Source organism: Emydura macquarii, unplaced genomic scaffold (genome assembly GCF_026122565.2).
Source record: "Emydura macquarii macquarii isolate MOO-44397 ecotype Brisbane River unplaced genomic scaffold, CSIRO-AGI_Emac_v2 contig_1386, whole genome shotgun sequence".
In the NCBI taxonomy this organism is placed as follows: Eukaryota; Metazoa; Chordata; order Testudines; family Chelidae; genus Emydura; species Emydura macquarii.
Genome location: NW_027131523.1, coordinates 1,004,619 through 1,032,402, shown reverse-complemented (window position 1 = coordinate 1,032,402; position 27,784 = coordinate 1,004,619). Strand labels below are relative to the sequence as shown.

At 69.0% G+C, this 27,784-nt stretch overlaps 4 protein-coding genes across 7 annotated transcripts; 1 reads left to right on the top strand and 3 right to left on the bottom strand.

Annotated features, from left to right (window-relative positions):
• Positions 1-737: 737 nt before the first annotated feature.
• On the bottom strand, positions 738-5,150 carry LOC137155748 (E3 SUMO-protein ligase ZBED1-like). Of its 2 annotated transcripts, XM_067552130.1 has the most exons (6): positions 5,125-5,150; positions 4,837-4,906; positions 4,224-4,486; positions 3,886-3,950; positions 3,479-3,636; positions 738-3,125 (listed from the first exon to the last, which is right to left on the bottom strand). In XM_067552130.1, the coding sequence occupies exons 2-6, from the start codon at positions 4,883-4,885 to the stop codon at positions 1,111-1,113; spliced, it is 2,550 nt and encodes an 849-aa protein (XP_067408231.1). In that variant the 5' UTR covers positions 4,886-4,906; positions 5,125-5,150; the 3' UTR covers positions 738-1,110. The 2 variants fall into 2 exon arrangements, with proteins under 2 accessions (XP_067408231.1, XP_067408232.1); XM_067552131.1 differs by lacking the exon at positions 5,125-5,150 and having other exon boundaries at positions 4,837-4,925.
• Positions 5,151-6,444: 1,294 nt separating this feature from the next.
• On the bottom strand, positions 6,445-11,144 carry EMC10 (ER membrane protein complex subunit 10). 2 transcript variants are annotated; one of them, XM_067552271.1, is made up of 8 exons: positions 10,976-11,144; positions 9,989-10,055; positions 9,754-9,866; positions 9,438-9,542; positions 8,787-8,968; positions 8,482-8,575; positions 7,251-7,342; positions 6,445-6,732 (listed from the first exon to the last, which is right to left on the bottom strand). In XM_067552271.1, exons 1-7 carry the CDS (start codon positions 11,102-11,104, stop codon positions 7,259-7,261), a joined length of 774 nt encoding a protein of 257 aa, XP_067408372.1. In that variant the 5' UTR covers positions 11,105-11,144; the 3' UTR covers positions 6,445-6,732; positions 7,251-7,258. The 2 variants fall into 2 exon arrangements, with proteins under 2 accessions (XP_067408372.1, XP_067408371.1); XM_067552270.1 differs by lacking the exon at positions 7,251-7,342.
• A 738-nt stretch (positions 11,145-11,882) lies between these two features.
• On the top strand, positions 11,883-13,560 carry GARIN5A (golgi associated RAB2 interactor 5A). Of its 2 annotated transcripts, none has more exons than XM_067552302.1 (4): positions 11,883-12,017; positions 12,130-12,310; positions 12,879-12,993; positions 13,303-13,560. In XM_067552302.1, exons 1-4 carry the CDS (start codon positions 11,934-11,936, stop codon positions 13,463-13,465), a joined length of 543 nt encoding a protein of 180 aa, XP_067408403.1. In that variant the 5' UTR covers positions 11,883-11,933; the 3' UTR covers positions 13,466-13,560. The 2 variants fall into 2 exon arrangements, with proteins under 2 accessions (XP_067408403.1, XP_067408402.1); XM_067552301.1 differs by having other exon boundaries at positions 12,802-12,993.
• A 59-nt stretch (positions 13,561-13,619) lies between these two features.
• MYBPC2 (myosin binding protein C2) lies at positions 13,620-26,435 on the bottom strand. Its single transcript, XM_067552414.1, has 28 exons — positions 26,120-26,435; positions 25,412-25,489; positions 24,641-24,789; positions 24,289-24,406; positions 23,728-23,776; positions 22,867-22,926; positions 22,226-22,425; positions 21,795-21,927; positions 21,405-21,529; positions 21,185-21,290; positions 20,848-21,014; positions 20,581-20,746; positions 20,242-20,348; positions 20,053-20,082; positions 19,546-19,685; positions 19,198-19,357; positions 18,897-19,001; positions 18,324-18,512; positions 17,669-17,803; positions 17,276-17,443; positions 17,104-17,192; positions 16,409-16,604; positions 15,689-15,828; positions 15,081-15,240; positions 14,748-14,884; positions 14,254-14,440; positions 13,977-14,020; positions 13,620-13,859 (listed from the first exon to the last, which is right to left on the bottom strand). Exons 1-27 carry the CDS (start codon positions 26,433-26,435, stop codon positions 14,010-14,012), a joined length of 3,621 nt encoding a protein of 1,206 aa, XP_067408515.1. The 3' UTR covers positions 13,620-13,859; positions 13,977-14,009.
• Between the last annotated feature and the right edge of the window lie 1,349 nt (positions 26,436-27,784).

Below are 27,784 nucleotides of genomic sequence, written 5' to 3'. Positions count from 1 at the left end.
AGTGGGGTGGGACAAAGGGGTGGGGTGAGCAGGGACAGAGGGTCACAGGGATGGGGTGAGTTGGGAGTAGGGGGGTCACAGGGGCAGGGATGGGGTGAGGGGGGAGCAGGGGGTCACAGGGGCAGGGATGGGATGATTTGGGGGACAGGAGGTCACAGGGTCACGGATGGGGAGCAGGGGGTCACGGGGGCAGGGAAGGGGTGAGTTGGGGGCAGGGGGTCACGGGGTCAGGGATGGGGGGCAGGGGTTACCATCATTCTTTGGTTTGAAATTATTAGCTGCATCCTAGTGGCTGCTGGGTGGGGGGGGCCTGGTGCCTGGGGGGTCCCCCATTGAGTCGGGGGGTGGTTGGTGGGGTGACATTCAGTGATCACAGTGCAGACGCGGGGGGGGTCAAACACAGCAGCATGGGTGGCTCCAAGGGGAAGGGGGAGGTACTGGCTTTGTCCTTGTGCAGCAACCTTCCCCCCAGCACCCACACACTCTTCCTCCCTCATCCCCCCCCCCAGCTCACATGGATTATTCCTCCCTCATCCCCCCACCCCTCCGCATATGGACTATTCCTCCCTCTCCCACCCCATTCAATGGACAATACCTCCCTCACCGCCCCCAGCTCACAAGGACTATTCCTCCATCGCCCCCCCCCCACATGGACTATTCCTTCTTCACTCCCCCCCTCCTAGAACAAATGGACTATTCCTCCCTCACCCTCCCAGCAGCACCATTTCCACCCCTCCTCCCAACACACATGGACTGTTCCTCCCTCACCCACCTCCAGGCACACATGGATGATTCCTCCCCCCTACCAGCACAGGTGGACCATCCCTCTCCCCCTCCCCCCCGTAGGGGGGCTGGCTCAGTTGTTTGCCCCATGGTGCTGGATCCATGGGGCAAAGGAGGCTTGGAAGCACTGGATCTGACCTTTTTGGTGCAAGGGGGATCCCTACAGGCTGGAGGCACACAGCAGGGGCTCCCCAAATCCCCCCAGGCCAGGAGACCCAGACCTGGGGTCCCCTGCCCCCCAAGACAGGAGGCACAGTCCCTGGCTCCCCTACCCCTCCCCAGGCAGGAGGCACAGAGCAGGGGTCCCCTGCCCCCCCCCTGCCCGGCTCAAAGCACGGCCCGATTGCCGTGCAGGAAGACCAGCATGTCGACGTGCTCCGGGGCCAGGGCCGCCCGCTTCTTGTAGATGAGCTGGCCGGGCTCCCCGAAGAGCCAGGCGGCAGGGGCGGCCGTGGCGGGCACGCCCAGCAGCTTGCGGGCCACCCGGGCCAGCAGCGGGTACTGGGCGTGGTGCATCTTCCACCACTGCAGGGGCTCCTGGCCCAGGGAGGAGGCCCCGCTGGTCTGGAAGCTGGCGCTCTCCTGCTCTGCCTGCTGCTGCACGGAGCCCGCCCCCGCCCCGCCCCGCCCGCCGCACAGGTCCCCCAGCAGGTACTCGATGCCCGAGTCCTGGCGGGGCTGCTTGGGGGGCGGAGGGGGCAGCAGGGGGGGGCTGGAGGCCTGGCCGCGGGGGTCGGCGCCGGGCCCCTCGGCCAGGCCCACGGCCTCCAGCGTCAGCAGCCGCAGGGTCTCGCCGCGGTCGGGCAGGCTCAGGAAGTCCAGGCCGCGGAAGCGGGGGTCCAGGGCGCAGGCCAGGTTGAGGGCCCGGCCGGCCTCGGGGTCGGCGTAGCGCCGGCTCAGCTCCCGGTGCGCTGCCCCCTTGGCCGCCCGCGCCAGCTCCGAGTCCCACTCGCCCGGTGCCAGGTGCTTGCAGAGCAGGGAGGTGAGGACCGGCTTGACCAACGAGAGCCCCGCAAAGGGCTCCTTGGTGAAGGTGGAGGCAGCCACCGCCAGGGGCTTGAGGACGTTGGCTGCGTCCTGGAGCGCGGCCCAGTCCTGGGGGCGCAGGGCTGGCTCCCCATCGGGCCCCAGCCCGCCCAGCGCCTCGGCCTGCTCCAGCAGCCCCTGCAGCAGCCCGTGGGCGCTCTGCCACTGCGCCCCGTCCCGCAGCAGCCGCTTGAGCTGAGCCCGGAGCAGGGGCTCCTCGGCCCGGCCCGGCCCGGCCAGAGCCCAGGACGCCAGGTGCCGGCACCGCTCCAGAGCGCTCCGGACAGGCGGCAGGGCCAGCACGGCCTCCATGGCGCCCCCCAGGGCCTGCCCCACACAGGGCAGGGCCTGCCAGCCCAGCGCCGCGGCCGCCTGGCGGGCAGCAGGTCCGTGGGGCCCCACGGCGTAGGCCCCGCTCTCCCGCACCCCCCACTCCTCCGCCGCCCAGCCCAGCACCCCCGCCAGGCTCTCGGGGGACGGCTCCTCCGGCACAGGGCGGCTGCACAGCACCCGGGCGCAGGCCTCGAAGGCGTCGTCCACGTAATGCAGGGTGAGGGTGAGGTAGGAGAGGCCGGGGCCATGGCGCCACAGGTCCAGGCTGAGGGCGCAGTGGGGCAGCCCCCGGGCCAGCTCGGCCACCTTGGCCTTGCCCTGCAGGTGGCGCTCCCGCAGCAGGGTGTGGGCCAGGAAGGCGGCGGCCGGCGGCTTGTAGCCGGGCTCCAGGGCCCGCAGCATCTGCCCAAAGCCCTCCCCCTCCACCACCTCCAGCGGCATCAGGTCCCAGACCAGGAAGTCGGCCACCGCCCGGGTGGTCCTGCCCAGGGCGGCGGGGGACGGCGCCCCCTTGGGGGGCTCCGGCGCCCCAGCCTGCGCCCCCACCAGCTGGTTGTACTCCCGCCGGTGCTTGTAGATGAGGTGCTGGCGGAGGTTGGTGGTGTTGCCGCTGTAGGAGAGCCGCACCCCGCACAGCTTGCAGATGATCTTGGTCTTGTCCAGGATGCGCCCGTAGGCGTCGCCCTGGAAGCCGAAGAAGGTCCAGTAGCGGCTCTGGGCCCGGCCCAGCCCCACCAGGTTCTGGGTGCCCTCCAGCAGCGGGAAGGTCGGGGCAGGGTGGCCCGGGGGCCCCCCGCCCGCGCCCAGGTAGCCAGGCTTGTGCGAGTGCAGCCGGGAAGAGGCCAGGTCGCCGCAGAGGTAGGGGGGACGGGAGGGGGGGCCGTGGGGGGTGGCGGGCGCCGGCTCGGGGGGCTTGACCCGCAGGTCCTGGAACATCTTCAGCAGCAGCTCCTTCTCCCCGAACTCGTACTTGAAATGCTCCCCTGGGAGGAGGGGGGAGAGTTAGATTGGGGGGGGGCTGCGTGACCCTGCCCCCAAAGAGACACAGCCACACCCCCTCTGTTCTCAGGAGGCGGGATGTAGGGGTGACCCCACCCCCAAAGACATGCAGCCCTCCCCCCCCCCCGTCTCCAAGGAATGGGGATGGGGATGTGGGAAAGGCACCCAGCAGGTGTCCCCCCCCAGGAACGCAGCCCTCCAGTGGGTTCCCCTCGCCCCCCCAAGCTGGCAGGTGGCTCTCCCTGCTCCCAAAGCCCCTAGGGCGCCATATCCAGGCAGCCGACCCCACGCTGAAGCCCGTGCCCCCTCAATGGACCCCCTCCCCGAACCCCCTTACCTAGCTTGAGCCCCCGGGTGCGGGCGTACTCCTCGCCGATCCAGACCAGCAGCTCGGCGCCGGCGCCGATGGGCTGGCAGGCCCGGTAGTAGATGTGCCCGCGGTACTGGAACACCGTCAGGTTGTGCTCTTCCTCCGTGGAGGCACAGGCCACGTACCTGGGGGGGGCAGGGGAGGAGTCAAGCCGGGGATGAAGAGGGCCCACAGGGCTGCCCCCCTGCCAAAAAGGGTCTCCCATCCCAGAGCAGGACCCCTGTCCAGGGGGAAGGTGTCATGGGGCTGTCCCCCGGGAGGGAACACCCAGCCTAGAGAAGTGGGGTAAGGAGGGGGGTACCCCTAGCAGCATGGGAAGTGGGGTGTCATGAAGGACACCCAGTGGGGTGGGGAGGGGGCCCCCCAGACCTCACCTCATCCAGCTGGACTTGGAGTCATCTGAGGCATCAATGTAAAAATAGGAGCCGTTTTCCCGGACCTGGAGGGGAAAGAGGGGAAGCGCTAAGAGAGATCAGCCCCCCAAGTGACCCCCCCACCGCACTCCACGGGATACTCCTCCTCCCCTCACAGTAGCCCCCTTGGAGAGACAACCCCCCCACAGCTCCCCTGAGGGATTCCCAGCACCCCTGTGGAGGGAAGGGACTGGGGGGGTCTCCACCTAGGAGCGCCCTCCCCACGCTCCAGCACCACCTCCCCCTGGTAGGACCCCGGGTTTGGCCGTGGAGGATGGAGGGGGGCAGGGGGCCCTTACCGCCCAGGAGAAAAGCGTGCAGTCCCCGCGCTCCAGCACCACCTCCCCCTGGTAGGGGCCGAAGATGCAGCCGCGGGGCAGGGCGGGCAGGGTGCTCCACACGCCCAGCCCGCCCTGGGGCCGCTCCTTGACCAGGAGCCCCTGGGGCAGGGAGAGCAGGGCCCGCGAGGGTGCCCGGGCCGGCACCGGCGAGTCGGTGATGAAGGTGGGCGCCCCGTGCTGGGGGCAGGCGTCCCGGAAGTACAGCCGGCAATCCTCGCAGACTGGAGGGGGGAGAGAGAGTGTGAGCGGGTCCCGAGCTCCCTGCACCCCACAGACTACGGGGGAGAGCGAGAGGAGACCCCCAAAACTGTGCACCCCAGCACCCCCTGCACCCTGATCCCCACAGACTGGAGGAGAGCAGGGACCCCAGCCCCAGCCCTTGCAACCCAACACCCCTTCCAGTCCCTTTGAGGACCCTCCCCTGCTCATGGGGGTGTGGCATGGCATGGGGTGCGGAGGTCCCCCCCCATCCAGGGATCAACCCCCCCAACTGTCTCTTGTGGTTGCCCAGAGCCGGGGGGAGGCAGGATGGATGGGGGGGTGTCTCATTGGGGTGGGGGGTTGCACTCACAGAGCAGCTCATCCTCCAGCGGGGCGCATGCGTCCTCCGACACCTGCATCGCGGGCCAGGGGCCGTGGGTCTGGGGGAGAGACCAGCAGCGTGAGGAGGGGGCAGAGACCGGCAGCCCCCCCAGACTCCACATTGCGGTATTCCCTCCCCATCCCCATACGGGGTTGTTCCTCCCATCTTAGCCCCTCCCCCTCAATACCAGCCCCTCCCCCACATGCTGGCCTATTTCCTCCCTGACACCAGCCCCTTCCCCAATATCTCCTGACCCCAATCAGCCATGATATCCACCCATGTGATAGCCCCCCCGTCACTGGCTTAGCCCCTCCCTCTCAATAACAGCCCCTCCCCCCATGCTGGGTTATTCCCTCCCCTGATACCAGCCCCGCCCACTTGAAATCAGCCCCTCCCCCATACCAGCACCCCAATGTTTTAGCCCCTCCCCCCATCCTGGGTTATTCCCTCCCCTGATACCAGCCCCCGCCCAATTTTAGCTCCGCCCCTTTATACTAGCCACGCCCCTTGACACCAGCCCCTCCCTCACACGGGGTGGCGCCCTCTCGTGATAGCGGCCCCTCCCCCGACACCTCCCGCTCGCCGATCCCGGCCCCGCCCCCACCTGCTCGGCGCGGGGAGGCGGAATCGCTGCGACCTCGGCCCCGGCGCGGCCGCCTCAGCCGGCCCGATCGCCCATATCGATCGGTAACGTGGGTCCCCCGCTGACAGCCGGGGCCAGCCAATCAGCGCCCTCCCGGCCCCGCCGGCTCTCCGCCAATCGGCGACCGACAGCGGCTCCGCTCGCCAATGGGCGCGCGCCCCTCGGGAGAGGCGAGGCGCGAGGAACCCTGCCAGCCAATGGCAGCGCGGGCCGGTGGAAGGGGGGGCGGGACGAACCCCCAGCAGCCAATGAGAGCGCGGAGTGCCGCGAGGCGGCAAGGAGCCCCAATAGGAACGCGGGGCTCCATTGGAGGGGGGCGTGAACAGCCCCATCGGCCAATGGGAGCGCAGGAGTGGGAGAGGACGCACCAGCAGCCAATTGGGGAACAGGAATTGGAGAAGGGGCGGGGCATCTTTATCCCAGACTAAAAAGGGGGGGGGCCCCCCTTGGGTGACCCCCAATGGAACCCAGGCGTCCGAGCCTCCCCCACCCCCAGCACTTGGCCCAGAACCCAGGCGTCCGAGCCTTCCCCTCCCCCCAGCCACAGGACCTAGGCATCCAGGCTCCCCCCCCCCCAGGCGGGGCTGGGGGTTCTAGAGCGGCAGGTTCTAGAGTCCTGGCCCTGGGTTCCAGCTCTGTGTGGTTGTGGTTCCCATGGTGCCAGACCAGCCCTGGCCCCGCCTCCCCCCCCACACACACCCAGGGGAGCGGCCGGCATGGGAGAGCCCCCAGGGGGCACAGCCAGCAGGTGGGTGCTGGGGCAGTGGCCCCCCGCTCCATGGGACAAGGGAGGTGGAGCTACCAGCTATCACTCCTGGGGTAATGGGGGCCCCAACCCCCCAGCGCCCACGGGGGGGAACGCTTGGAGTGACCCAGGCCTGACTGCTGCCCCCCCCACCACAGCCCTGAGCATCCCAGCCCCCCATACTCCCACTCACCACAGGAAACAGGAGTGGGTGCTGGACAGCCTTTATTTAGTGCCATGGGGTGCCAGACCCCCACCTTCACCCACAGCCTGGGCATGAGCTCACCGGAGCGATGGCCACTGCCTTTTGGGGGTTCATGCAGCTCCCAGCCCGTTTCCTGGGACCCCACACACAGACCCACCCTCCTCTCGCCCGCCTGGACAGGGGCAACCATCACCTGCCCCCAGCACTGCCCCCGTTGCCCCCGCCCTGTCCCCCGGCGTCAGGCGCTCCAGACATCATGAGGAACAACACCACGGGGATGATGTACATCCACTGCGGAGAAAGGGGGGAGTGTTAGACGGGGCTGGAGCCCCACCCCATGGCAGTAGGCAGACAAGAGCCCTCCCAGGACCCACAGGGAGCAGATACCGTGCCCCCCTCCCCCACCCCCCGGGGCCTGAGGCCACCCCACCTGTCCCAGGTGATCAGAAGGCCCAGCACCAGCGATTGTCACCACACCAGCCCTAGTGAGGAAGGGGGTGGAGGGAAGGGGGGGGTTCAGCCACCAAGGTGCGGGGGGACTGATCCTACCAGGTCCAGCAGGGAGTGATGGGCAACCCCAGGGCAGTGACCCTGTTCCCCCCACGGCTAAACACCCCCAGGCACAGACTGGCAGGCTAGCCAGATCACCCCCAGCCTGGCACGCAGAATTTGGCTTAAAGGGGGGGGTCTGGAAGGCAACGGGTGGGGCTGAGCCTAGGAGAGGCTGCTCCCTGCTGGCTGGGGAGGTGGGTATCGCAGGCGTGGGGGGGAGGGTGAGTGGGGGGTATTTATAGCAGGAGGGGGGTTACTTGGCTGCTCAGGGCTGGCGTCCGGGCTCCCGCGGGGCTCTCACTGAGCCGGTGGCCAGGAGGAGCACGGCCCCGCCCAGAATTAAATGCCACTGTGGGGGGGAGGGGAGAACACACGTCAAGGGGGGCGGACGCACACTGTGGCAAGGAGCCCCTTCCCCAAGAGCCCCCCCAGCTAAGTTTGGGGGGTGGGGGGGCCAAGGCAGTGGAGCATGTGGCAGGAGAGGTTTGAAGGCAGGTTTCTGGGCTGCACAGGGTTTGGTGGTGGTGGGGGGGGGAGCAGTTTCTGAAGGGGGGGCTTCCCAGGGTGGCTAGTGCAATGCTGAGGGGTCCTGGTGCAGTGGTGCATATGGGGGTCCTGGGCATCACAGGGCTGGGGGGGTCTCAGTTTAGCACTGGGCAGGGAGGTGGTGGTCACAGGCAGTGATGAGGGGAGGGGACAGTCCAATGGGAGGAGAGGTTTCTTGGCGAAGCGCTGGGGGGTGCGTGGGGGTGTCCTGATGCAGCACTGGGGGCGTGGGGTGGGTCCCAGCAGGGGCGTACCAAGGGTCTCCAGCACCCGGGGAGACAAGCCTACGTTTGCAGCTCCCACCCCACGCAGGGTAGGAGGGGGCCTGATGCCACCCCCCAGCTGCCCTGCGGGGGAGGGTCTTTACCTGCAGGGGGGAGGCGTGACTGGGGGGGGCACAAATGCAGGTTTGGCTCCGCCCTAGCCCCCGCACTTACCCGCCGCGTGGCGCCTGCCTCTCCCGCTGCAGCCCAGTGCTGGCTAGGACAGACAGGAGGCCACACCCCCTGGCCTGGGGAGGGGGTCCGGCCCAGCCCATCACAATGTGTGTGGGGGGAGGCGCTGAGGGGCACCCCTCAGAGCTTCCTTTGTCCCCCGCCTCCTGCACATTGTGAAGGGCCAGCCCAGTGCCCCCCCGCAAGCCGGTGCCCGGAGGCCTGCCCCCTCCCCACCTCGGTACAGCCCTGGGTCCCAGGCAGTGCAGTGGAGGAGGGTGTGTCAGTGCAGTGGTGTGGGGTGTGTGTGTGGGTCCCAGGCAGTGCAATGGATGGGAGGGTTTAGCAGGGCGATGAAGGAGGGGTTCTCAGGGCAGTGCTGGGGTGTGTGGGGGGTGGGACCCCGGCGATACAATGGAGGAGGGGGTCTCGGCGCAGCGCAGTGCTGGGGTGTGTCTGGGGTGGGTCCCTGGCGAGCGGTGGAGGGGGGCAGGGTTCCCGCACTCACGTATTTGGCGAAGAAGGATTTCTGCTCCTGTGGGTTCTTGGCCCTCTGCGCCTGCTCCATCTCCAGGCGCTCGATGAACGCCGCCGTCTCAGGGCTGGGGGGGGCAGAGATCCCTGTCAGAGCCTGACCCCCCCAACTGCCTCCCAAGGCCAGCCCAGACCCTCCCCATCTGCCTGCTCAGACCAGACGAGGACCCCTCCTGGGCCCCCCCACAGCTCCTCAGAGCTGCCTTCCTCCCCCCCACTGCTCCCCTGACCCCAGGCACAAGACCCCCCAGGTCCTGGCTCCCCCCCCTCCACACGCACACGGCGGCTGGCACCGGCTGCTGCAGTAGCGCTGTGGTGTTGAAGGCCTCCAGGTCGACGTCCTCCACCTCCGCACCGTGGCAGGATCCCGGCACGGCGACGATGGAGACGCCGATCACGTTCCCGGCCCCATCCGTGTGCACCGTCAGCCGGTCCGACAGGTGGGAGTCCACCAGCGAGCACTGGGGGGGGGCGGGGGTGAGTGGGGCACAGAGACCTTCCTGCCCTCTCCCTGCCCCCACCCCTCAAGCACTTGGGGGGGGAGTGAGGCAAAGACCTCCGCACCACCCCCCTACCGAGCAGGCACTGGGGCAGGGGAGACGGGACAAAGACCCCACCTGCCCCCAACTCTCCCCCATCCAGCGGCACTGCCCAGAGGAGTCTGCTGACCTCTCAGCTCACCAGGGCACCGGCCGGGGAGAACGGACAACGGGACTGGGAACCCCACAGGGACCAGCCTGAAAGACAAGCAGAGCCAAGGGCGAGCAGGCCCTGGGGGGGTCACGGGGCGTGGATGGGTGGCACCGAGGTGTCCCAGGGAGCTGGGTGCAGGCCACGAGGCGGGGTGGGAGTGTCACGGCTGGGGAGGGCATCCCCCCCACAGGGCCCGGGGTAGGAAGATTGTCACCATGGGGGGCGGGGGGCACTCACCGCTCGGACGAAGGAGCTGACGTACTCTGCTCCGGCCTCCTCCCCGGCCCCGAGGGGCCGGCGCGGGATCCGCACCCGGTACAGCCCGTTCACTGCTGCCACATCCTGGGAGGGGAAGGGAGGGGGGGCCACAGGGACAGGTAAGAACGCCCCCCATGCTCCCGCCAACCTATGGGCTGGGCTGCCAGCAACCCCCACTGCCTCCCCTCCAGCAGCTGAGCCGCCCGAACCTCCCCCCAGACCCCTCGTGGAGGCTGGGCTGAGCACCACCGCCCCCCCGCCACACTAGCCACCCCCGCCCGCCCCACTCACTCACCCTGAGCTTGCTGCGCTCCTCCTCGCACAGCTGCTTCTGGCTCAGCGAGAGGCTGGGCTCCGGTGTCAGGCTCCAGAGCAGGGTCCCCCGCTTCCGAAAGTGAATGGTGTCGTCTGGGGGGGGGGGGGGGGCGGAGCGTTAGGACAGGGTCAGGAACCCCCCAACTCCACCCTCTGCTTCCAGCCCACCCCCGTGGGAGCCACCCAGCCCCAGCCCCGGCCAACCACCCACTCACCCGGCTCAAAGGAGTGCTCCAGCTGCAGAGAGAAGACGCAGGCCTCGGAGTCCCGGCCCTCACCTGGCTGGAGACGAGACGGGACATAGATCAGGAAACCAGCTCCCCTCCCGGAGCCGGGGATGGAACCCAGGAGTCCTGGCTCCCAGCCCCCATCCCCCTGCTCTAACCACTAGCCCCCAGTGCCCTCCCGGAGCCGGGGATGGAACCCAGGAGTCCTGGCTCCCAGCCCCCACCCCCCTGCTCTAACCGCTAGCCCCCAGTGCCTTCCCAGAGCCGGGGACAGAACCCAGGAGTCCTGGCTCCCAGCCCCCACCCCCCTGCTCTAACCACTAGCCCCCACTGCCCTCCCGGAGCCGGAGATGGAACCCAGGGGTTGGGCTCTGGTGTGCGAAGAGCAGGGCTGAGGGCGGAGGAGATGCTCATGAATATGCATGACATGCAAGTTCGCTGATTTCCCCGGTGAATATTCAGGGCCAGCTCTGGCCCGTGATTGGTTCTCTCGCCCTCGTGACTGTGAGCGCCTCTGAGCGATATGCCTATCAATGATGCCTCATGAATATTGATGAATGTTAATAGCCAGGCTTGTGAATATTAATGAGGGGGGGGGTCGCACCTGTTTGCTGGGGGACGGCACAGCCGTGTAGGGGAGCCTCGTGCATATTCATGTTCAATTCATGAATATTAATGAGCGCGACTCACCTGGTTACCACGGAGACCGTCCCCGACGAGCCGTGATGAATATTAATGAGCGTCTCCCGCGTGAATGGCAGTGAGGCGCTCCTTCGCGCGGGTTAGCCCCGCCTGTCCTCATGAATATTCATGAGGCGGCCATCGCCGGCTGGCCCCGCCTCCCCCTTGTCGCTAGCGCGCGGAACCATCGCCTGCCCCGCCTCCGCGTGAATATTAACGAGGGCTCATGAATATAAAACGAGGGCTCATGAATATTGAGGAGCCGGTGACGCCGAGCGCCCCGCCCCGACTTACCCGCGGGCCCAGGCCCCGGCAGCCCCCGGCCCGGCAGCGCCCGGGCAGCGGCAGCAGCAGGAGCAGCAGCGGCGGCAGGAGCCGGCGCGCGGGCAGAGGCAGGGCCCGCCGCAGCCTCGGAGCCGCCATGACCGCGGCGCTCGCGTGTGACGTCGGCGGGGGCGCGGGGGGGGGGAGCGCGTAGCCGGGGCCGCGCGGAGCAGGCCGGGATAGGGGCGGACCCGGACCGCGGCGGCCTCGTTCCCGTCGCCGCCTTCCCGGGCGCCATCTTGGATCCCGCCCCTCCCCCACTCGGGCGCCATCTTGCGGCTCGACACCCCCGGCCCGCTCCCCTCCCCCCCCTCCGGCGCCATGTTGGATCCTGCCCCCCCCCAGGTCTTTGTGTGGGGTGCGGGCCCCCCAAGCCGGCTGTGCCCCGAGGCGGGGTGGGGGCCGTCGGCCGGGCGTGGGGGAGGCCACAGGCGCCGGTGTCTTGGGGGGGGCAGGAGCCAGGACCCCCCCCTGTATTTCCACCTCCCCCCCCTGGCTCCAGCCCCTCCTCAATGCCCCCCCCCCCGGCTCATCTCTGGGAGCCCAGGTCTTAACCCAGGCCTCTGCCCCCCCCCCTCGCCCGGACCAGCCCCCCGGACCCTACGGCCTCGGGGCTCCCCTTGTCAGCCGGGCCCACCTGCCCCCCAGCTGCAGCTCGCGCCCCTGGCTGGGTGGCCATATGCAGCGAGCAGGGAAACTGAGTCACACCGGGGGGGAGGGGCCCAGAAGGTACGGCCAGGCCTCGTTCTGCCCGGCCCAGGCTGCGGGCGGGGGCAGGGAAGGGCGTTTTGGGGCAGGCGTGGGGGGGCTCCCGGCCTGCGCTGCGTTCCCTTCACAGCACCCGTCTAACATGCTTCCCCCCCCCCCCCGCAGGCTCCAGGCTGCTGTGACCGGGACCCCCCTGCCCCCCCCAAGCCTGGGCCGCCCCATGGGCCAGCTGCAGCGCTGCCTGGCGCGTGGCGAGTACGGGCGGCTGCGGGAATGCCCGCTCTTCGAGAGCGACTTCCTCCAGGTGAGGGGCACCCGGCCCCGCCCCCTAAACCTGCCCCCCAGACCCCCGTCCTCCGTGCCCCCCCCCCCCCCCCCCCCCCCAGCCCCGCTCAGCTCCCCCCGGCTCCCCGCAGGTGACCAAGAGCGGGGACGTGGCCAGCAGGGTGACGCTGGGCATCGCCGCCACCAGCCGCCGCCTGGAGCTGCCCGACCTGCTGCTGCTGGCGCGGCCCGTCCCGCCGCCCGTGGGGGCCCCTGCTGCTGCCGCTGCCCCCAGGGGCTGCCCCCCCCGGGGGAGGAGCTCGAGCTCTTTGGGTGAGTCCCCCCGCCCCCTCCCCGGTGCCCCCCATGCTCCCCTCCATCCTCCGACCCCTCGCCCCCACAGCTCGACACTTAACGACCACATCCCCCTGCACTGCCATCCCAGTACCCCCCACCCCCCAACCGTCCTGGTGCCCCCATTCTTCCTCCACCCATGTCCCTCATCTCCCACCTCCTATGACCCCATCCCCCATGCACCCTCACCCTGTGGCCCCATAATTTCCAGTCTCCACCTCCCCACACCTTCACCCCATCATCCCAGCAGTCAGACCCCCCCACACAACGCCCTGATCCTCACCCCGCACATCCTCCCCACACATCCTCATCCTCAACCTGCCAGCCCAAACATCCCCATGGACCATCACCCCCCCAGATCCACTCCTGACACTCCCCCCCTTGGACCAGCAGCCTCCCTGCTCCCATCAACCCCAACTGGCCCCAGAACGGCCCCCCCAGCGCCCCCACCTCTCTCCGCCTCCCCCCAGGCTGCTGCCCCTGCAGTTCGTGCGACTCTCCCTCCATGACGAGCTCCGGCACCGGCTCAAGGTGCGTCTGGCCTCAGGCCGGACCTTCTACCTGCAGCTCCTGGCGCCGCCGGCCCAGCTGGAGCGAGTCTTCGGGCAGTGGGTGCGACTGCTGTACCGCCTGCGCTTCCACCTCCCCGGGCTGGGGGCAGGGTGAGTCCAGGGGGGCATGGAGCCCAACCACTAGTCTGCACTCCCCTCCCAGAGCTGGGAAAAGAATCCAGGCCTACTGGCTTCCAGCCCCACGTCTAACCCCTCAATCCCATTCCCCTCCCAGAGCCGGGGAGAGAACCCAGGCGTCCTAGCTTCCAGCCCCCCTGCTCTGACCACTAGACCCCACTCCCAGAGCTGGGGAGAGAACCCAGGCGTCTGACCACTAGACCCCACTCCCCTCTCAGGACCACGGAGAGAACCCAGGCATCCTGGCTGCTGGTCTGAGTCTCTCTCTCTCTCTCTCTGCAGTGACATTCAAACCCCTGGTGGAGGAAGAGAGGCTGCAGGGCAGGGCCCCCCCAGAAACCAGACGCACAGGACTGGGGGTGGGCGGAGACTTGTCCCCTCCCCCATGAGGGTGACCCCTAGAGACGCCGCAGAGCAGTGGGCACCAGCCCCCAATAAACGCTGACGATCCAGCCAGAGAGAAGCTGCCTCAGTACTGTGGGTCCTGCCCCCCATAGCCTCTGCCCCAGGGCAGCCCCATCTTCCCTCCGCCCCAAGTCAGCCCCCCAGCAGGCATACACAGGGCCCCAAGTACCCCAGGACGGACAGACAGACGGGCGGACACTGCAGGGATCTGTTTATTGACACACACATTCGTTGCCATGTGGTTTCCAAGCTGGGGGGGCAGAGCTGAGCCCCCCAACGTCAGTGCAGATGGGGGTGAAGGGAAGCAGGGGGTGGGGGCACCCAGCCTGGCGATGCCCAGGGTTCCCCCCATGCCCCATCGCTGCTTTCAGGGGTGGGGGGCCTGGGCCAGGCTTGCATTGGCTCATTTGCGTGGGTCCTCACCAGCCGGAGATCTGGGGGGGGAGAACAGTGAGGTGGGGACACACCCACAGCGCCCCTCCCCTGACCCCCCCCCCCAGCCGCGGCACCAGAAGCCCCTCAGCACAGCTCCCACCGGCCCTGCCACTCACCGTCACCACGCCCAGGCTGGCCGCCCTGCACGGCTACTGGGGCACTGCGGGCGAGAGAGATGGGGTGAGGGGGGGATGGACAGGGAGAGTTTGGGGGTGCCCTCCAACCCCCCCCCCCCCCCCGGGGACAGGCTCCCCTGCACCAATCCCTGGGTTCCCCCGGACAGTCATGTGCCCTGGCTCTGTGACCCCCCAGCTCTCCCCGCCCTGGAGCCTCCAACCGCCTGCTCACCGTGTCCCCCCCCCCCTGGGCAGGCCCCCCCCCGCCCAGCGGCACCTTTGATCTCCAGCTTGCACTCGGTCAGCGCCTCGCCCAGCTCATTGGCCACCAGGCAGCTGTAGGTGCCGGCGTCGAAGGGGCTGGGCTTGCGGATGTGCAGCGTCAGCACCCCCTGGCTGTTCTTCATCAGGAACTTGGGGTCCTCGCGGATCTCCATGCGGTTCTTCAGCCAGGTCACCTTGGGCTGGGGGGCAGGGGCACCTCTTAGCCCCCCGCGCAGCCCCCTGTGCCCATTAATTCCCCTCCCCATCTGTCCCCAGCACCCCTGCACCCATCCCTCTCCAGCACCCCCATCCTGCACCCATCCATCCCCCCACCCATCCATCCCCAGCACCCCCATTCTCCCCACACACTGCTCCACCCTCACCCATCATCCTCAGGTGCATGTGGCAGTACAGAGGAGAAGGGGCCCGGCCCTACCTTGGGGTGTCCTGGGGATAAGGGGGTCCCTCACCTCCGGGGGCTCTGAGGATGCGGGGGGGGTCCCTTACCTTGGGGTGCCCCCGCACGGCACAGTTCAGGGCCGTGCTGTAGCCAGCCACCACGGTCCGGTCGATCAGCGGCGTCAGCACTTTGGGCGCCATCCGGAAGTCGTGCTCCTTGTAATCCAGCGGCTTAAAGATGATCCCTGGGGGAGGCCAGGAGGTGAGGCCCAGCGGCAGCTACCCCTGCCCCACTATCTCCCGTCTCAGCTCCCCCGCGCTAACCACTAGACCCCACTCCCCGCCCAGAGCCAGGGATAGAACCTAGGAGTCCCGGTCCCCAGCCCCATGGCCCTGCTCTAACCGCTAGGCCCCACTCCCCGCGCAGGGCCGGGCGCAGACCTGTTTTCTGGATGCGGGCAGTGTTCTTGGAGAGGCCGGGCGCCTCGCTGAGCCCGCAGATGTTCTGGCTGTACACCCGGAAGTGGTACTCGTTGCCCATGACCAGGTCGGACACCGTGCAGCGTGTCAGCCGGTTGTGCTCGTACACCGTGAACCACTCCTGGGGGGGCAGCGCGGGGCGGGGGGTCAGCGGATAGACGGGCAGCCCGGGAGGGTGTCACTGGCCAGCCGGGCACAGGGAACCCATGGGGAGAGCGGGGGGGGGCAGGGATCCTGCAAGGGGGTGCAGAGGGAAATTGGGGCAGCCACCGGTGGGCAGCATGTGGGTCACACACCGGGGTCTTGTCCGTCTTCTGGCTGGCACAGCCCCGAATCGCCGAGCGGGGGGAGCCCGGGATCATTCATCGGGGGGGTCGGGGCAGTGCGGGGTCGCCAAGCTGGGGGATCCGGGGGGCTCGGGATCTCCGAGCGGGGGGGTCGGGGCACCACAGGGTCGTGGAGCTGGGGGGGATCGGGGCAGCGCGGGGTCGCCGAGCTGGGGGATCGGGGGTGTCTGGGCAGCGGGGGGTCGCGGAGGGGGGGATCGGGTGGAGTCCGGGGTCGCCCACCATGGTTTTCTTGTCCGCCTTCTGGATGGCGTAGCCCGTGATCTCTGCGTTGCCGTCGTCCTTCGGGGGCTCCCACTCCAGCAGCACGTTGAACCCCCAAACCTCCTTCACCAGCACCGACACGGGGGGGCCCGGCTTCTCTGGGGGGCCACGCGAGGGGGGAGGTCAGCAATGGGCTCTGGGGGGGCGGTTCCACTCTCTGCTGTTCCCCCCCCTCGTACACCACCCCCATCTCCGTGCAGCCTGCCCCCCCACTCCGCGGGACCCCCTCTTCCACACCGGGGGGCACATTCCCCAGCAGAGGCACAGCTGGCCCGGCCCCCCCCCCCCATTACATTCCACTTCAAAGGGCTCACAGCAAGGCTGGGGGGGGGGGGGGGGCGCAGCTGGCCTGTCCCATCAGGGGAGTTTAAATATAGAGCCAGGAATCTGACCCCCCCGGCTGGCAGTGGGGGGAGGGGTGTCCGGGGGGGTTGCAGTGCCCATCCCCCCCCCCCCGACTGGCACTACCAGCAGACACTTTCCCACGGGAGGGGGCTCACCAACGAGCGGGCGGGGAATTAGGTTCATTAACAGCAGCTGCCAGTGCTGGGGGGGCATGGAGTGCCCGCCCCTAGAGCCCAGCCCCCAGTCACCCCCCAGCGCAGCCCCCTCAGCCTGTCCTGTTCCCCCAGCCCCCATTGCCCCCCCCCGTGCCAGCCGCCCCGGCCCCCGGCTCACCCACGACGCGGATCTGGATGGTGGCCTTGTCCTCCATGTTCTCGATCTGCACGCCCAGCTGGTACTGGCCCGAGTGGTGGCGGGCGGCCGAGCGGATGAAGAGGATGGTGTCCAGGTCCGAGGTCCGCACGCTGACCTCCTTGGGGTCCAGGGGCTGCCCGTCCTTCGTCCACGTCACCTTGGGCCGCGGCTTACCCTGGGGGCGTGGGGCGGGGGGGTTACCGGTGCTGCGAGCTTCCCCACAGCGGTGCCCCCGGCCTGTCCCCCTCCCCCCAGTGCTGCGAGCTTCCCCACAGCGGTGCCCCCGGCCTGTCCCCCTCCCCCCAGTGCTGCGAGCTTCCCCACAGCGGTGCCCCCGGCTTGTGCCCCCCCAGCTGGAGGGAACAGAGGAAGTCGATTCCATCGCCTCCGGCCCCCCTGGGCCTTCGGCCCCCCAGAGAGATCTCCGGAGCGGGCCGGGCCAGGCCGGGGAGAGGGGCTCCCGCCGGATCCCCACCACCCCCCGGGGCGGCAGCGGGATGCATTTGGGAGCCATCGGGGAGTGGGGTGCGGGGCGAGGGCACCGAGCCGGCCTGGAGCGCCCGGCCCCGGTTAACGCACGGTAACGCCGCTTGTTTCATCTAAATCGACCCCACCGCCCCTCGGGGGGGCTGACCGACGACCCCCCGCCTCCAGCGCCCCCCGCCCCGGCTCACCTGGAAGGGGACGACCAGGTTGATCTGCTCCCCCACTTTCTTCACGTAGGTCTGGCGTAGCTGGCGGGGCAGGCGGATCTTGGGCACCTCTGGGGCGTGGGGGGGAAGAGGGAGCGTGAGATGGGGGGTGCCGGCGGGGGGCGGGGCGCTGGGGGGGTCTGCGGTCACTCACCCACGATCTCGCGGATGGTGACGGGCTGCGCCATGGTGGCCGGCACGCTCTTGCCGGCGATGTTGACCCCGGTGACGCGGAAGAGGATCTTCTGGCCCGTGGGCAGCCCCTTGACCATGAATCCGCAGCGCTCCACCAGCTCCGCGCTGGCCGGGACCCACTCCTCCGCTGGGGGCGACCAGGGGGATGGGGTGAGGGACGCGTTCCCGTCCTTCCTCCCCTCGGCTGTGCACCCCCCCACCCCTGCTGGGGGTCACCCCCGGGCAGCCCCCCCAGGCATTGGGCTGCGGGAGACCGCCCTGCCCCCCCGAGGGGCTGTACCTCCAGCCCCCCCACAAGGCCCCCTCCCCCGGGTCACTCCCAGCCCCCCCGACCGCCCCCCGGGTCACTCACAGCCCTCCAGGCAGTACTCGACCAGGTATCCGTCGATGCCCCCGGCCCCCAGCCGGTCGGGCGGGCGCCACTTCAGGGTGGCCGTGGTGTCGGTCACGTCCTCCAGGGTGAGGTGGGTCGGCTCGCTGGTGGGGGCTGCCGTGGGGCGGGGGGGGGAGATATGGACAGACAATCAGACGCACACGCACCCCGGTCACACGAGCTTCCCCACAGCAGTGCCCCAGCCCTGCCACCCCAGTGCTGCGAGCTTCCCCACAGCAGTGCCCCAGCCCTGCCCCCCCAGTGCTGCGAGCTTCCCCACAGCAGTGCCCCAGCCCTGCCCCCCCTGCGAGTGCCCCAGCCCTGCCCCCCCAGTGCTGCGAGCTTCCCCACAGCAGTGCCCCAGCCCTGCCCCCCCCAGTGCTGCGAGCTTCCCCACAGCAGTGCCCCAGCCCTGCCCCCCCCAGTGCTGCGAGCTTCCCCACAGCAGTGCCCCAGCCCTGCCCCCCCAGTGCTGCGAGCTTCCCCACAGCAGTGCCCCAGCCCTGCCCCCCCCCAGTGCTGTGAGCTTCCCCACAGCAGTGCCCCAGCCCTGCCCCCTCCCCAGTGCTGGGAACTTCCCCACAGACCACGCCGCCCCCCAGCCCAGCCCTGCCCCGGCGGGGTCCCTGCTCACCGATGGGCATGAAGGGCTTGGTGTTGTGGCTGGGCTGCGACACCCCGATGGCGTTGACGGCGAAGACCCGCATCTCGTAGAGGACGCCCTCGATCATCCGCGTCGACTCGAAGGTCGTGCCCATGAACACCTCGAAGTTCAGCTTCATCCAGCGCCTGCTGCCCTTCTTCTTCCTCTCCATCAGGTACCCTGCGGGCACAGGGCTCAGCGCCATGCGGGGACGGACCCACGGACACCCGGGGGAGGCTCAGCGCCATGCAGGGATGGACCCACGGACACCCGGGGGAGGCTCAGCGCCATGCAGGGACGGACCCACAGACACCCGGGGGGGGCTCGGGGACACCCGGGGATGAACCCACAGACACCGGGGAGGGCACAGAGACACAGGGGGACGGACCCACGGACACCCATGAGGGGCAAGGGGACATGCAAGGACAGACCCACAGACACCTGGGGGGGTCAGCAACACGCAGGGGGACGGACGTATGCTGTCCTGCCTCTCTCCCGGCAGCCTGCACGGGGGGCACTGGGGCTCGGCCACGCACCGCGACCCAGCCCCCCGAGGTGACTCACCGGTGATGGGCTGCCCCCCGTCGTACAGGGGGGGCTCCCAGACCAGAATGGCCCAGTCCTCCCCCACGGAGGTGATGCGAACGGCTTCGGGGGGGTCGGGGACGTCTGGAAGAGACGGGGGGGGCACTGAGTTCAGCTCGGCATGGGGGGGCCCCCAGTGCCCTCGGCTGCGACCCCTGACCTTGCCCCGCCCCCATCAGCCCCGCCCCCCACAACCCCCCCGACCGCCCCCATCAGACCCCCCAAGGTCTTCGCCCCGGCCCCCTGCCCAGCCCCCTCCGCCCCCCCAGCCCCCGCTCACCGACCACCTTGATGTGCAGCGTGGCGTGGTCCTCGCCCAGCGGGTTGGTGACGGTGATGGTGTACTTGGCCTCGTCCTGCCGCTCGGCGCTGTCGATCACGAAGCTGCTCTCCTCCGCGTGCACCTCGATGCGGGCCCGGCCCTCGGTCTCCGTAAACACCTGGGGGGGGAGGGGGGGTCAGCACAGGGGGTCCCAGCCCCCAGGGGAACCTCCACCCCCCCGACTTTCCCTAGCCCCAGGGGCACTCATGGGACCCCCAGCTCCGGAGATTCCCCCACCCCAGGGATCCCCCGGGTACCCCACATCCCCTCTGTCCCCCCCACCCCGGCCCTCGCCCCGGCACCCACCTGGTCGCCCTTTTTCCAGGTGACGGTGGGCGCCGGCTCCCCGGTGATGGGCACGTCCAGCCGCACCTTGTTCCCAGCCACCACGATGATCGTGTTCTCCGCCGTCTTCCCCGAGCAGTCCAGGTGGATCTTGGGGGGCTCTGGCAGGGAGGGCGGTGGGGGGGGTCAGTCCCACACAGAGCCGGAGGGTCGTCCCTTCCCCCCCCGTCAGCCAGGAAAGGCCTAATGCCCCCTCGTGGCCCAACCTCCAAGACGGGGGGGGGGTCCCCCAACTCGTCTCCCCAGCCTTTCCCCACCTCTCCCGGGCCAAGGGGTCCCCCCATCCCATGTGACCCATTTCCCTGCCCCCAACCACTCCTAGCAAAGGCCAGTTGGCCCCCCCGGCCCATTCCCCAGGGACTGAGCCCCTCCCACGCCTCCCCCAGCCCTGTACCCCCACTGTGCACCTCTCTGAGGTCACCCCCACACACCCCTGCACCCCCAGCCCCGTCCCCCTGAGGGTCTCACCTTGTTTCGGCACATACTCCACCTTGATCTCTGTGGCGAGAGAGAGGAAAGGGTTAACAGGGCCCCAGACCCCGGGAAAGCCACCCCTCTTCCCCAGATCCCCCCTCTGCGCGCTTCCCCCCAGCAGTGCCCCAGCCGGGGACCCGGCGCTGCGAGCTTCCCCGCAGCAGTGCCCTGCCCTGCACTCACCCAGGAAGTTGAGCTTGGCTGAAAGCGAGATGGCGAAGCCGTCGGGGATGAAGGTGTAATCGGCCTCGTCCTCCGGCCTCACGTCCTCAATCACCAGCTTGTGGAACCTGAGGGGGAGGGAAGGGGCAGCGCTGGGGGGCGGGGCTGGGCTGCTTGGGGGGCCCCACAGCAGCTCCCCAGGGCCCTTGGCATCTGCTTCTGATAGGAAGGATTGGGCACTGCGAGCTTCCCCCCAGCAGTGCCCCAGTCGCTGGCCCTGACGCTGCGAGCTTCCCCCCAGCAGTGCCCCCGGCGCCGCGGACCCCGGCACCGCGGGCGCTCCCCCGCGGCCGTGCCCACCTGCCCTTGTGGGTCATGTGGACGCGCTTGCTGGGCCGGACCTCCACGCCGTTCTTGTACCATTTGCCCGTCACCTTCTCGTCGGACACCTCGCACTTGAACTCCGCCTGCTCCGTGGCTTTGACGGTGAGGTCGGCGATGTCCTGGAGCACCTCCAGCTGCTTGTCTGCGGGGGGGGGGGGGGGGACAACACGGTCAGGGGGGGTCCTGCAACAGTCCCACCAGCCCCATCCTCGCCCCACACCCCTCCCTCTGCCCGCCCCGTACCTTCCACCACCAGCTCCGCCTCGGACTGGCCGCCGTTGGTCATGACCTGGTACAGGCCCATGTCCTCCTTGGAGGCCTCGTTGATGATCAGGTAGTGCTTCTTTCCGTCCTTCTTGAAGCGGTATTTGAAGCCCGAGTCGCGGGTCAGCTCCACCCCGTCCTTCATCCTGGGGGGGCGGTGAATAGACAGGAGAGCTGGGGCCCGACGGCGGAGTGTGGGGACAGAGGGACGGACGGGCAGGTGCACAGCCGGATGGGGACGGACAGACAGGCGGGGGGGGGGGGGAGGGGCATGGGGACGGACGGACAGACGGACGGACGGACGGACAGGCGTTACCACATGACTTGGGCGCCCTCCTCCGACACCTCCACCTCCAGTTCCACGCGGTCGCCCACCACGACCTGCTGGTCGTCCAGGCCCTTGGAGATCAGCACGGGCGGCTCTGCAGACAGGCGGGGGGGGGGGGGGGTGTCATGGCGGAGCCGGGAGGGGTCGAGTCCCCCTCCCCCGCCACGGCTGGCGTGCCCCCCCTCCCACTGCCCCCCCCCCCGCTCACCCTTGACGAAGAGCTCGGTGAAGCACTTCTCGTCGCCCACCACGCACTCGTAGGCCGCGTCGTCGGCCAGCGTGCACTTGTTGATGGTCAGGATCCGCTTCTTGCCCACGTTCTCAAAGAGGTACCTGGGGGGCCGGGGTCAGAGGGGAGCCCAGGGCCCCCCCACAACCTCCCCTCCCAGAGCCCCCCAGCCCAGAGCTCCCCATCACCCCCCAGCCCAGAGCCCCACGTAAATGCCCCTCCCAGAGTCCCTTAGCCCAGGGCCCCCCATCACCCCCACCCCAGAGCTCACCAGCCCAGGGCCCCCCATCACCCCCCCAGCCCAGAGCCCCCCCCCTCCTGACCCGCCCGCCCAGGGCCCCCCCCGCGGCCGGGGCCAGGCCCGCTCACTTGGCGCTGGGTTTCAGCTCCTGCCCGTTCTTGAACCACTTGATGGCCAGGTCGGGGTCGCTGATCTCCAGCACCATCTTCACCCTGTTCCCCTTGTCCACCTGGTAGGCCGGGTCCAGCTTCTTCGTGAAGGCTGCGGGGGGGGCACGGGGGGGCTGAGCAGGGGTCGGGGGGTGGAAGTGGGGGGACCCCAGGGCTGGACTCTGGGGGTGTCGGGGGGGGGGGGGCTGTGCTAGGACACACACAGCTGGGCAGGGGAAAGGCAGGATGGTTCTGTGGGGGGGGGGGGGGGCAGGATCTGACCACAGCAAGGGAAGGACATTGACCCCCCCCCCCCACCACCAATAGCTCCCCTCCCCCAGGTCCTCCGGCCACCCCCCCCTCCATGCGCCGCCCTCCCCCCCAGAACCGGTCCAGCCCCCCCCACAGACCTTCGCTCTTCTTGACCTCCACCTTGACCTTCTTGAGGCGCTTGAGCATGCCGCGCAGGTCCGTGATCCCGTACTGGAAGGCGATCCTCTCGTACTCGCTCTTCTTCGTCACCCCCTTCAGCAGCTCCCAGATCTCGGGCGGGAAGGCGTCCTCGTCATCGTCCTTCTTCTTCTTCTTCGTCGTCTCCACCTGCACCTCCCTGGGGCCGGGGGGGGCGGGGAATTAGCTGGGGGGGGGGGACACAGGGCCCCCGCCCCACAAGCTAGGCCTGAGGCGCAGCTGGGACCCAGTGCAGAGGGGGCGGATTTGCTGTTGGATCGTTCTGGTACCTAGGCCTGCCTCAGTTTCCCTCGGAATTTGCATTGCCTCCCCTCCCCCTCCCCCCAGCTGCTGCCCGCACCCCTGGGAGCCTTGTGCCCGGACAGGGGGCGCCGGGGCCCGGTGGGGTCTTGAGGCCGGCCTGCAAAGGGGGGACGCTCCCAGGAGTTGGGGGCCGGGCTGGGGCAAAGCGCAGCGCCTGGGACCCCGGGACATCAGAGACGTCCGGCGCCTCCGCCCCGGGGACAGACGGACAGACACGCACCCCAGCACCCTGCCCCAAGGGACAGACGGACAGACACCCCCTCCCAGGGGCACCTACCTTTTCTTCAGTAACCCGCTGAAGTCCAGCTCCCCGGCCACTTTGTCCTTCCCTTCGCCCCTGCAGAGAGAGCAGAGCGTCCGGGTCTGACCCAGCCCCACGGCCCAGGGTGAGGGGCCTGCTCTGACCAGTGGGGGGCGCTGGCTGTAGGGTGCAGAGGGCGCTGCGGGGAGTTGGGGGGGAGCTGTGGGGCACTGTGTGACAAAGTGGAGGTATTTGGGGGGGGGGTCCCCTGACTGCAGTGTGCGTGCCTCGGTTTCCCCGCCCCCTCCCCCATATATTATGTTTTTCGATAATGGGGCCCGGGCATGTGTGATCAGTGCAGAGCTCACCGGAGGGTGGATGGGCCCCCCCCAGCCACAGGTAGAAGGGCCAGACCCCTTTGTCCTCCTGAGTCGGCCAGCCGGAGCAGTGCGGGGCAGGTGAAGATGGGGGGCACCTAGCCCGGGAAGGAGACAGGGGGCTGGGGAGGGGCTGGGGGAAGAGGCCAGGCCCCTGTGGGGGCCCAGTGGGGGCGGGGGAGGCCCTGCGAATGGGGCTGTAACGCCTGGTTTAGCTGCCGGCAAAGTCTCTCCACGCTGTGCCCCTGAGAACTAACAACCCCCCGACGCCCCGCTGGCTGGGAAGCGCCTCTGCCGGCAAGGGGGGCCTGGCCCTGTGGGCGTGGAGGACTCCCCGGGACCCAGCCAAGGGGGGGCCCACGGAGGGAGCCCAGGCGGAGCGGGGGGCTGAACCGACTGCGCCCCAAGGATTCCAGGGCACGAGGCCTGTGGGAGGCCGTCACACACTGGCTGGGGGGCCCTGAATGGGGGGCCCTATGGGGCACTGGTGGGGGGCAGTGTGGGGGGCACCGGCACTCACGTCCGTTTGAAAGCCTGGAGCACGTTTCCGCTGTCGTCCGTCCGTGGGACTGGGAAAGAGAGACAGGGTCAGCGTGACGAACCTCCTCTGGGCCCCCCCAGACCCCCCCCCGACCCTCCCCCCAGCTCCCTCCCCCCAAATGTCCTCTCTGTCTGGGCCTCCCCACCCCCCCACATGTGAATCCCAGTGCTGGCCCCAGGGCGGGACACTGCATTATGGTGGGTCACATCAAAATGGGTCGCTGCCGTGGTTGAGGGCGGCCTGCAGGGGGCAGGGCAGCGCCCCAGGACTCCTGCCGGTGGGGGCGAGTCCGTGGGGAGGGGCCTGGGCTGATGGTGGGGGCAGAGGGGCCCTGGCGAGGGTGTGGGTTGGGGGCGGGGCTCCTCGGCCTAGGGGTGGGTCTGGGGGGAGGTTCTATGTGGGGAGCCCCTGCCCTGGGGGTAGCTGTGTGTGGGGGGGGGGGGTTGCTGGCATTGGAGGGTCTGGGGGTTTATGGGGGGGCCCTGCCTGGGGGGTTTCTTGGCCTGGGGGGGGAGTTTCTGGGCCCCCCCCCCCGCTCACCCTCCACGTCGATGTTGAAGGTGCAGGTGTCGCTCTTCTCCTTGCCCGTCACCTCACAGCGATAGTCCCCCCGGTCCCCGATCACCACCTTGGCGATGTGCAGCTCGAAGGTGAACACCTGGGGGGGCCGAGGGGGGGCACGGTCCAGGCGGGATCGGGGCAAAGGGGCTCGCGCCCCCCCCGCCCCCCCGGTCCCTCCCAGGGTCTGGCTGGGGATCGACCCAGAGGGACCCGCGAAGACAGGGACCCCCCCACAGCCGGGTGGTGCTCACAGGGACGAGCGGGGCCCCGTGGGGCTAAGCCGGGGGATGGGCATTGGGGCAACTCCCCCCCCAACTCCCCAGCCCCCCACCTTCGCCTCCTTGTCCTGGCTCTCCTTGAACTGGAACCGCTGGCCGCTCTTGATGCCCAGCTCCAGCCACTTCCCCTTGAACCACTTGACGCTCGGCTTCGCGGAGAGCTGCCGCCCGTCCACCTGGAGCGCCACCTTCACCTCCTTGCCTGCACGGGGGGGACGGGGGGGTCAGCGACTCCTGCGGCCCCCGGCCAGAGACACCCCCGGAGCCCCCCATCCCCAGAGCAACCCTCCAGCCAGAGACACCCCCAAATCCACCTGACCCTACACGCTCAGCCAGGGACACCCAGCCTAGCCCCCCCAGAGCCCTCCATCTGGTCAGTCCACCCCCCATTGCTCCCCACCAGTCCTTCCACCCTCCCAGCCCCACTGGCCAGCCCCCAGAACCCCACCATCAAACCAGACCCCCCACCCCAGATCCCCTGAAAGCCAAGCCCCCTGCCACAGCCCCCCAGGCCCTAGAAAAATGAATCTCGTGAGCCCCACCCCACCCAGCCCACCCCTGCCCCTCCCCAGTAAATGGTGCCCTTAGACTTCCCTCCCCCCCCCCCCCCACTGAGCCCCCCCCCCATGGGTCATCCTGCCCCCCCACAGCTCAGCCAGCATAGCCAGTAGCGCCAGTTCCTCCTGGGGGGGGGGGGAAGACCCCCCACAAGATCCCCAGGCCCACCCGGGCAGGGGAGGGGCCTTTCCCAGCCTGCCCTCCCCAGGAGCTCCCGCGATCCGCCCTCTCCCCCCCCCCCCCCCGGCGGGCGCCCCCAAACCTACCACACTCCACCAGGATGTGGCCCGGCTCCTGCAGGAACAGGCCCTGGGGCTCGGCCGGCTGCTCCGGGGGGTGGGCGGCTGCAAGGCATCGGGAGACGGGCTCAGGAGGGGGCTCCCGGGACTGACGGGGGCAGAGGGGGGCTGGGGCCGTGTCTGGGGGAACGGGGTGCCGGGGGCTGGGTTGTAGTGGGGGGGGCGGGAGCGTGTCTGGGGGATGAGGTTCCGGGGCTGGGATGTGGGGGGGGGGAGCATGGCTGGGGGTCCCAGGGGCTGGGATGTGGGGGGGCCGGGGCCTCATTTGGGGGCCTGAGGTTCCGGGGGCTGGGATGTAGGTGTGGGGGGGGGGGGAACATCCCCTGCAAGGCGTCGCTCCGGAGGCCGGCTCGTCTCACAGCCACTCACCCTCTGCGGGCGCCGCTGGGGCTTCTGCAAAGAAACCAGGATTTGGGTCATCTAGAAACCCAGCATCCAACCGTGCCCCCCACAATCCCAGTGCTGGGCACTGTCCCCCCCATCCCAGTGCTGGGCACTGCCCCCCCTCCCCAATCCCAGTGCTGGGCACTGCCCCCCCCCTCCTCCCCAATCCCAGTGCTGGGCACTGCCCCCCCCTCCCCAATCCCAGTGCTGGGCACTGCCCCCCCCTCCTCCCCAATCCCAGTGCTGGGCACTGCCCCCCCCCGATCCCCGCTCTGGGCGAGTCCCCGGAGCCTGTCACCAGCTGGCAGAGGGTGAAAAGGAGAGGCCGGCGGCAGTGGCCGGGGGGCGCCCAGTCCGTGGGCAGGGACCGAGGCCTGGTCTGAGATCTCTGGGCCTGGCCGGGCCCGGCTGAAAACGGCGGGACGGATTCCGGAGCCGACGGCGAGTTTGGCGAGTCGCGGTCGTAGGGCATGGGCCGCGCTTGGGTTGCTGGGCGACCCTGCGTTTCCAGCACTTCCCCTCGCCGCCCCTGGACTCTCGCCTCGTCCTCAACGAGACGTCGGCTCGTTTTCACCACGGGAAGCTTCGGGAGCAGCGCGGGAAGCATCACTTTGGGTCCCCCCGCCCCCCACTACCACTCCTGACCCGGGCCCGACGCTGACCTTTCGGGGTTTCTGAGGCATCTTTCTTCTTCTTTTCAGCAGCTGGTGGCAGAGACATGAAAAAGGATGTCAAACGGGGGAGCCAGCCGCCCTGGCCAAGGGAGACGCCGAAGTGGCAATGGAACATTAAAAAAAAAAAACCCAGTACAGAAAGGACAGGAGAATGGCAGCGAATGTGAGCCACCAGTTCAAAAATGTAGGAGGCTGATAAGGGAAGCTAAAGGGCACTACCAGCAAGGTTCAAGACAGTAAGGAGGCCTTTTTAAGCCGTTAGCGTTTTGTTCCTGGAGCACACCCACGCTGACCGGCGTTAGCTAACAATATAAATACTCTTGCTGGAAGGTTGCAATTAACCACTGCTTGATTGCGTAGAATTCGGGATGATAACACACCAGAACCCAGGACAGGGGGAGCGGAAACAGGCTGCTCCCTCGGACAGGGAGAAAGTGGTCTTTTTCCAAAACTGACGCTGATCACACACTTCCCTACAGGCCCCCCACCACCACCAGCCTGCAAGCAGGATCCCCCCACCCCACTGTCCTCAATACCTCACACGTAAGAACCAGAAACACTGCCCCCCCCCTCCCCCCAGCTCCAAGTCCCTTGCTGGGTGCAGAGGGCGGGGAGGTAGAAAGGCAGAGCTGTCCCGTGGCTGTTTGTGTTCTGTGTTTGGGGTGAAGCAGGGGGAGAATGTGGCTGGGATAGAAAAGCTGCGGTGAGGGAGGTAGGTGGGAGCAGCTCCGACCAGCAGGGACCCGGGGAGGGAGTCTCAGAGGGAGTGGGGCATGGAGCATCGGGTCTCGGGCGTTGATGCCAGCTTGGTCCCTGGTCTTGGCCTGGGGCACACACGGCTTAGTCTCGCCTGGGGTGAACGCAGGGGGAGCTGAATGGCCTGTGCTCGCCAGGAGTCTGACTAGATCGTCCCTTCTGGCCTTGAACTCTGGGACCAGACATGGTCATCTCACCAGGCCCGGAGACCTGACACCCAAGAGTTGTAAAGGAACTGGCCGAGGAGCTACTGAGCCATGGCTGTTCATCTTTAACAAATCTCGGGGCAAGGGGTGAGGCCTGCGAAGGCACCCCCAGTGTGTAAACGTGGAACGCGATTCCGGTTACCCCAATGTCAGTCCTGAGTAAAACAACAGCACGATCGGCAAAGCGCTGGCGGCTAAACCTCTTATTACGGCCGGCCGGCCCGGTGCCGGGGCGGGTCGATCTGCAGCGGCTCTTGTCTGACAGGCAGCCGACTTGCGTGACGTAGCAACGAGCCCGAGCTGGGATTAACGCGCCCCAG

Excerpts from the sequence above, each read along its gene's own strand:
- MYBPC2 (XM_067552414.1), bottom strand. The coding sequence starts at position 26,435 with ATGCTTCCCGCGCTGCTCCCGAAGCTTCCCGTGGTGAAAACGAGCCGA. Across the intron at positions 20,083-20,241 it reads AGCCAAGCTCAACTTCCTGG|AGATCAAGGTGGAGTATGTG; the intron begins GTGAGTGCAGGG and ends CTCTCGCCACAG. Across the intron at positions 14,441-14,747 it reads CCGTGCGGGGGCACCCCAAG|CCCAAGGTGACCTGGCTGAA; the intron begins GTAAGGGACCCC and ends CCTGCCCCCCAG.
- EMC10 (XM_067552270.1), bottom strand. The coding sequence starts at position 11,104 with ATGGCGGCTCCGAGGCTGCGGCGGGCCCTGCCTCTGCCCGCGCGCCGG. Across the intron at positions 9,867-9,988 it reads GGAGCACTCCTTTGAGCCGG|ACGACACCATTCACTTTCGG; the intron begins GTGAGTGGGTGG and ends CCCCCCCCCCAG. Across the intron at positions 9,543-9,753 it reads AGGAGCGCAGCAAGCTCAGG|GATGTGGCAGCAGTGAACGG; the intron begins GTGAGTGAGTGG and ends TTCCCCTCCCAG.
- GARIN5A (XM_067552301.1), top strand. The coding sequence starts at position 11,934 with ATGGGCCAGCTGCAGCGCTGCCTGGCGCGTGGCGAGTACGGGCGGCTG. Across the intron at positions 12,018-12,129 it reads TCGAGAGCGACTTCCTCCAG|GTGACCAAGAGCGGGGACGT; the intron begins GTGAGGGGCACC and ends GGCTCCCCGCAG. Across the intron at positions 12,994-13,302 it reads CTCCCCGGGCTGGGGGCAGG|TGACATTCAAACCCCTGGTG; the intron begins GTGAGTCCAGGG and ends CTCTCTCTGCAG.
- LOC137155748 (XM_067552130.1), bottom strand. The coding sequence starts at position 4,885 with ATGCAGGTGTCGGAGGACGCATGCGCCCCGCTGGAGGATGAGCTGCTC. Across the intron at positions 3,951-4,223 it reads GCACGCTTTTCTCCTGGGCG|GTCCGGGAAAACGGCTCCTA; the intron begins GTAAGGGCCCCC and ends TTTCCCCTCCAG. Across the intron at positions 3,126-3,478 it reads CACCCGGGGGCTCAAGCTAG|GGGAGCATTTCAAGTACGAG; the intron begins GTAAGGGGGTTC and ends CCCTCCTCCCAG.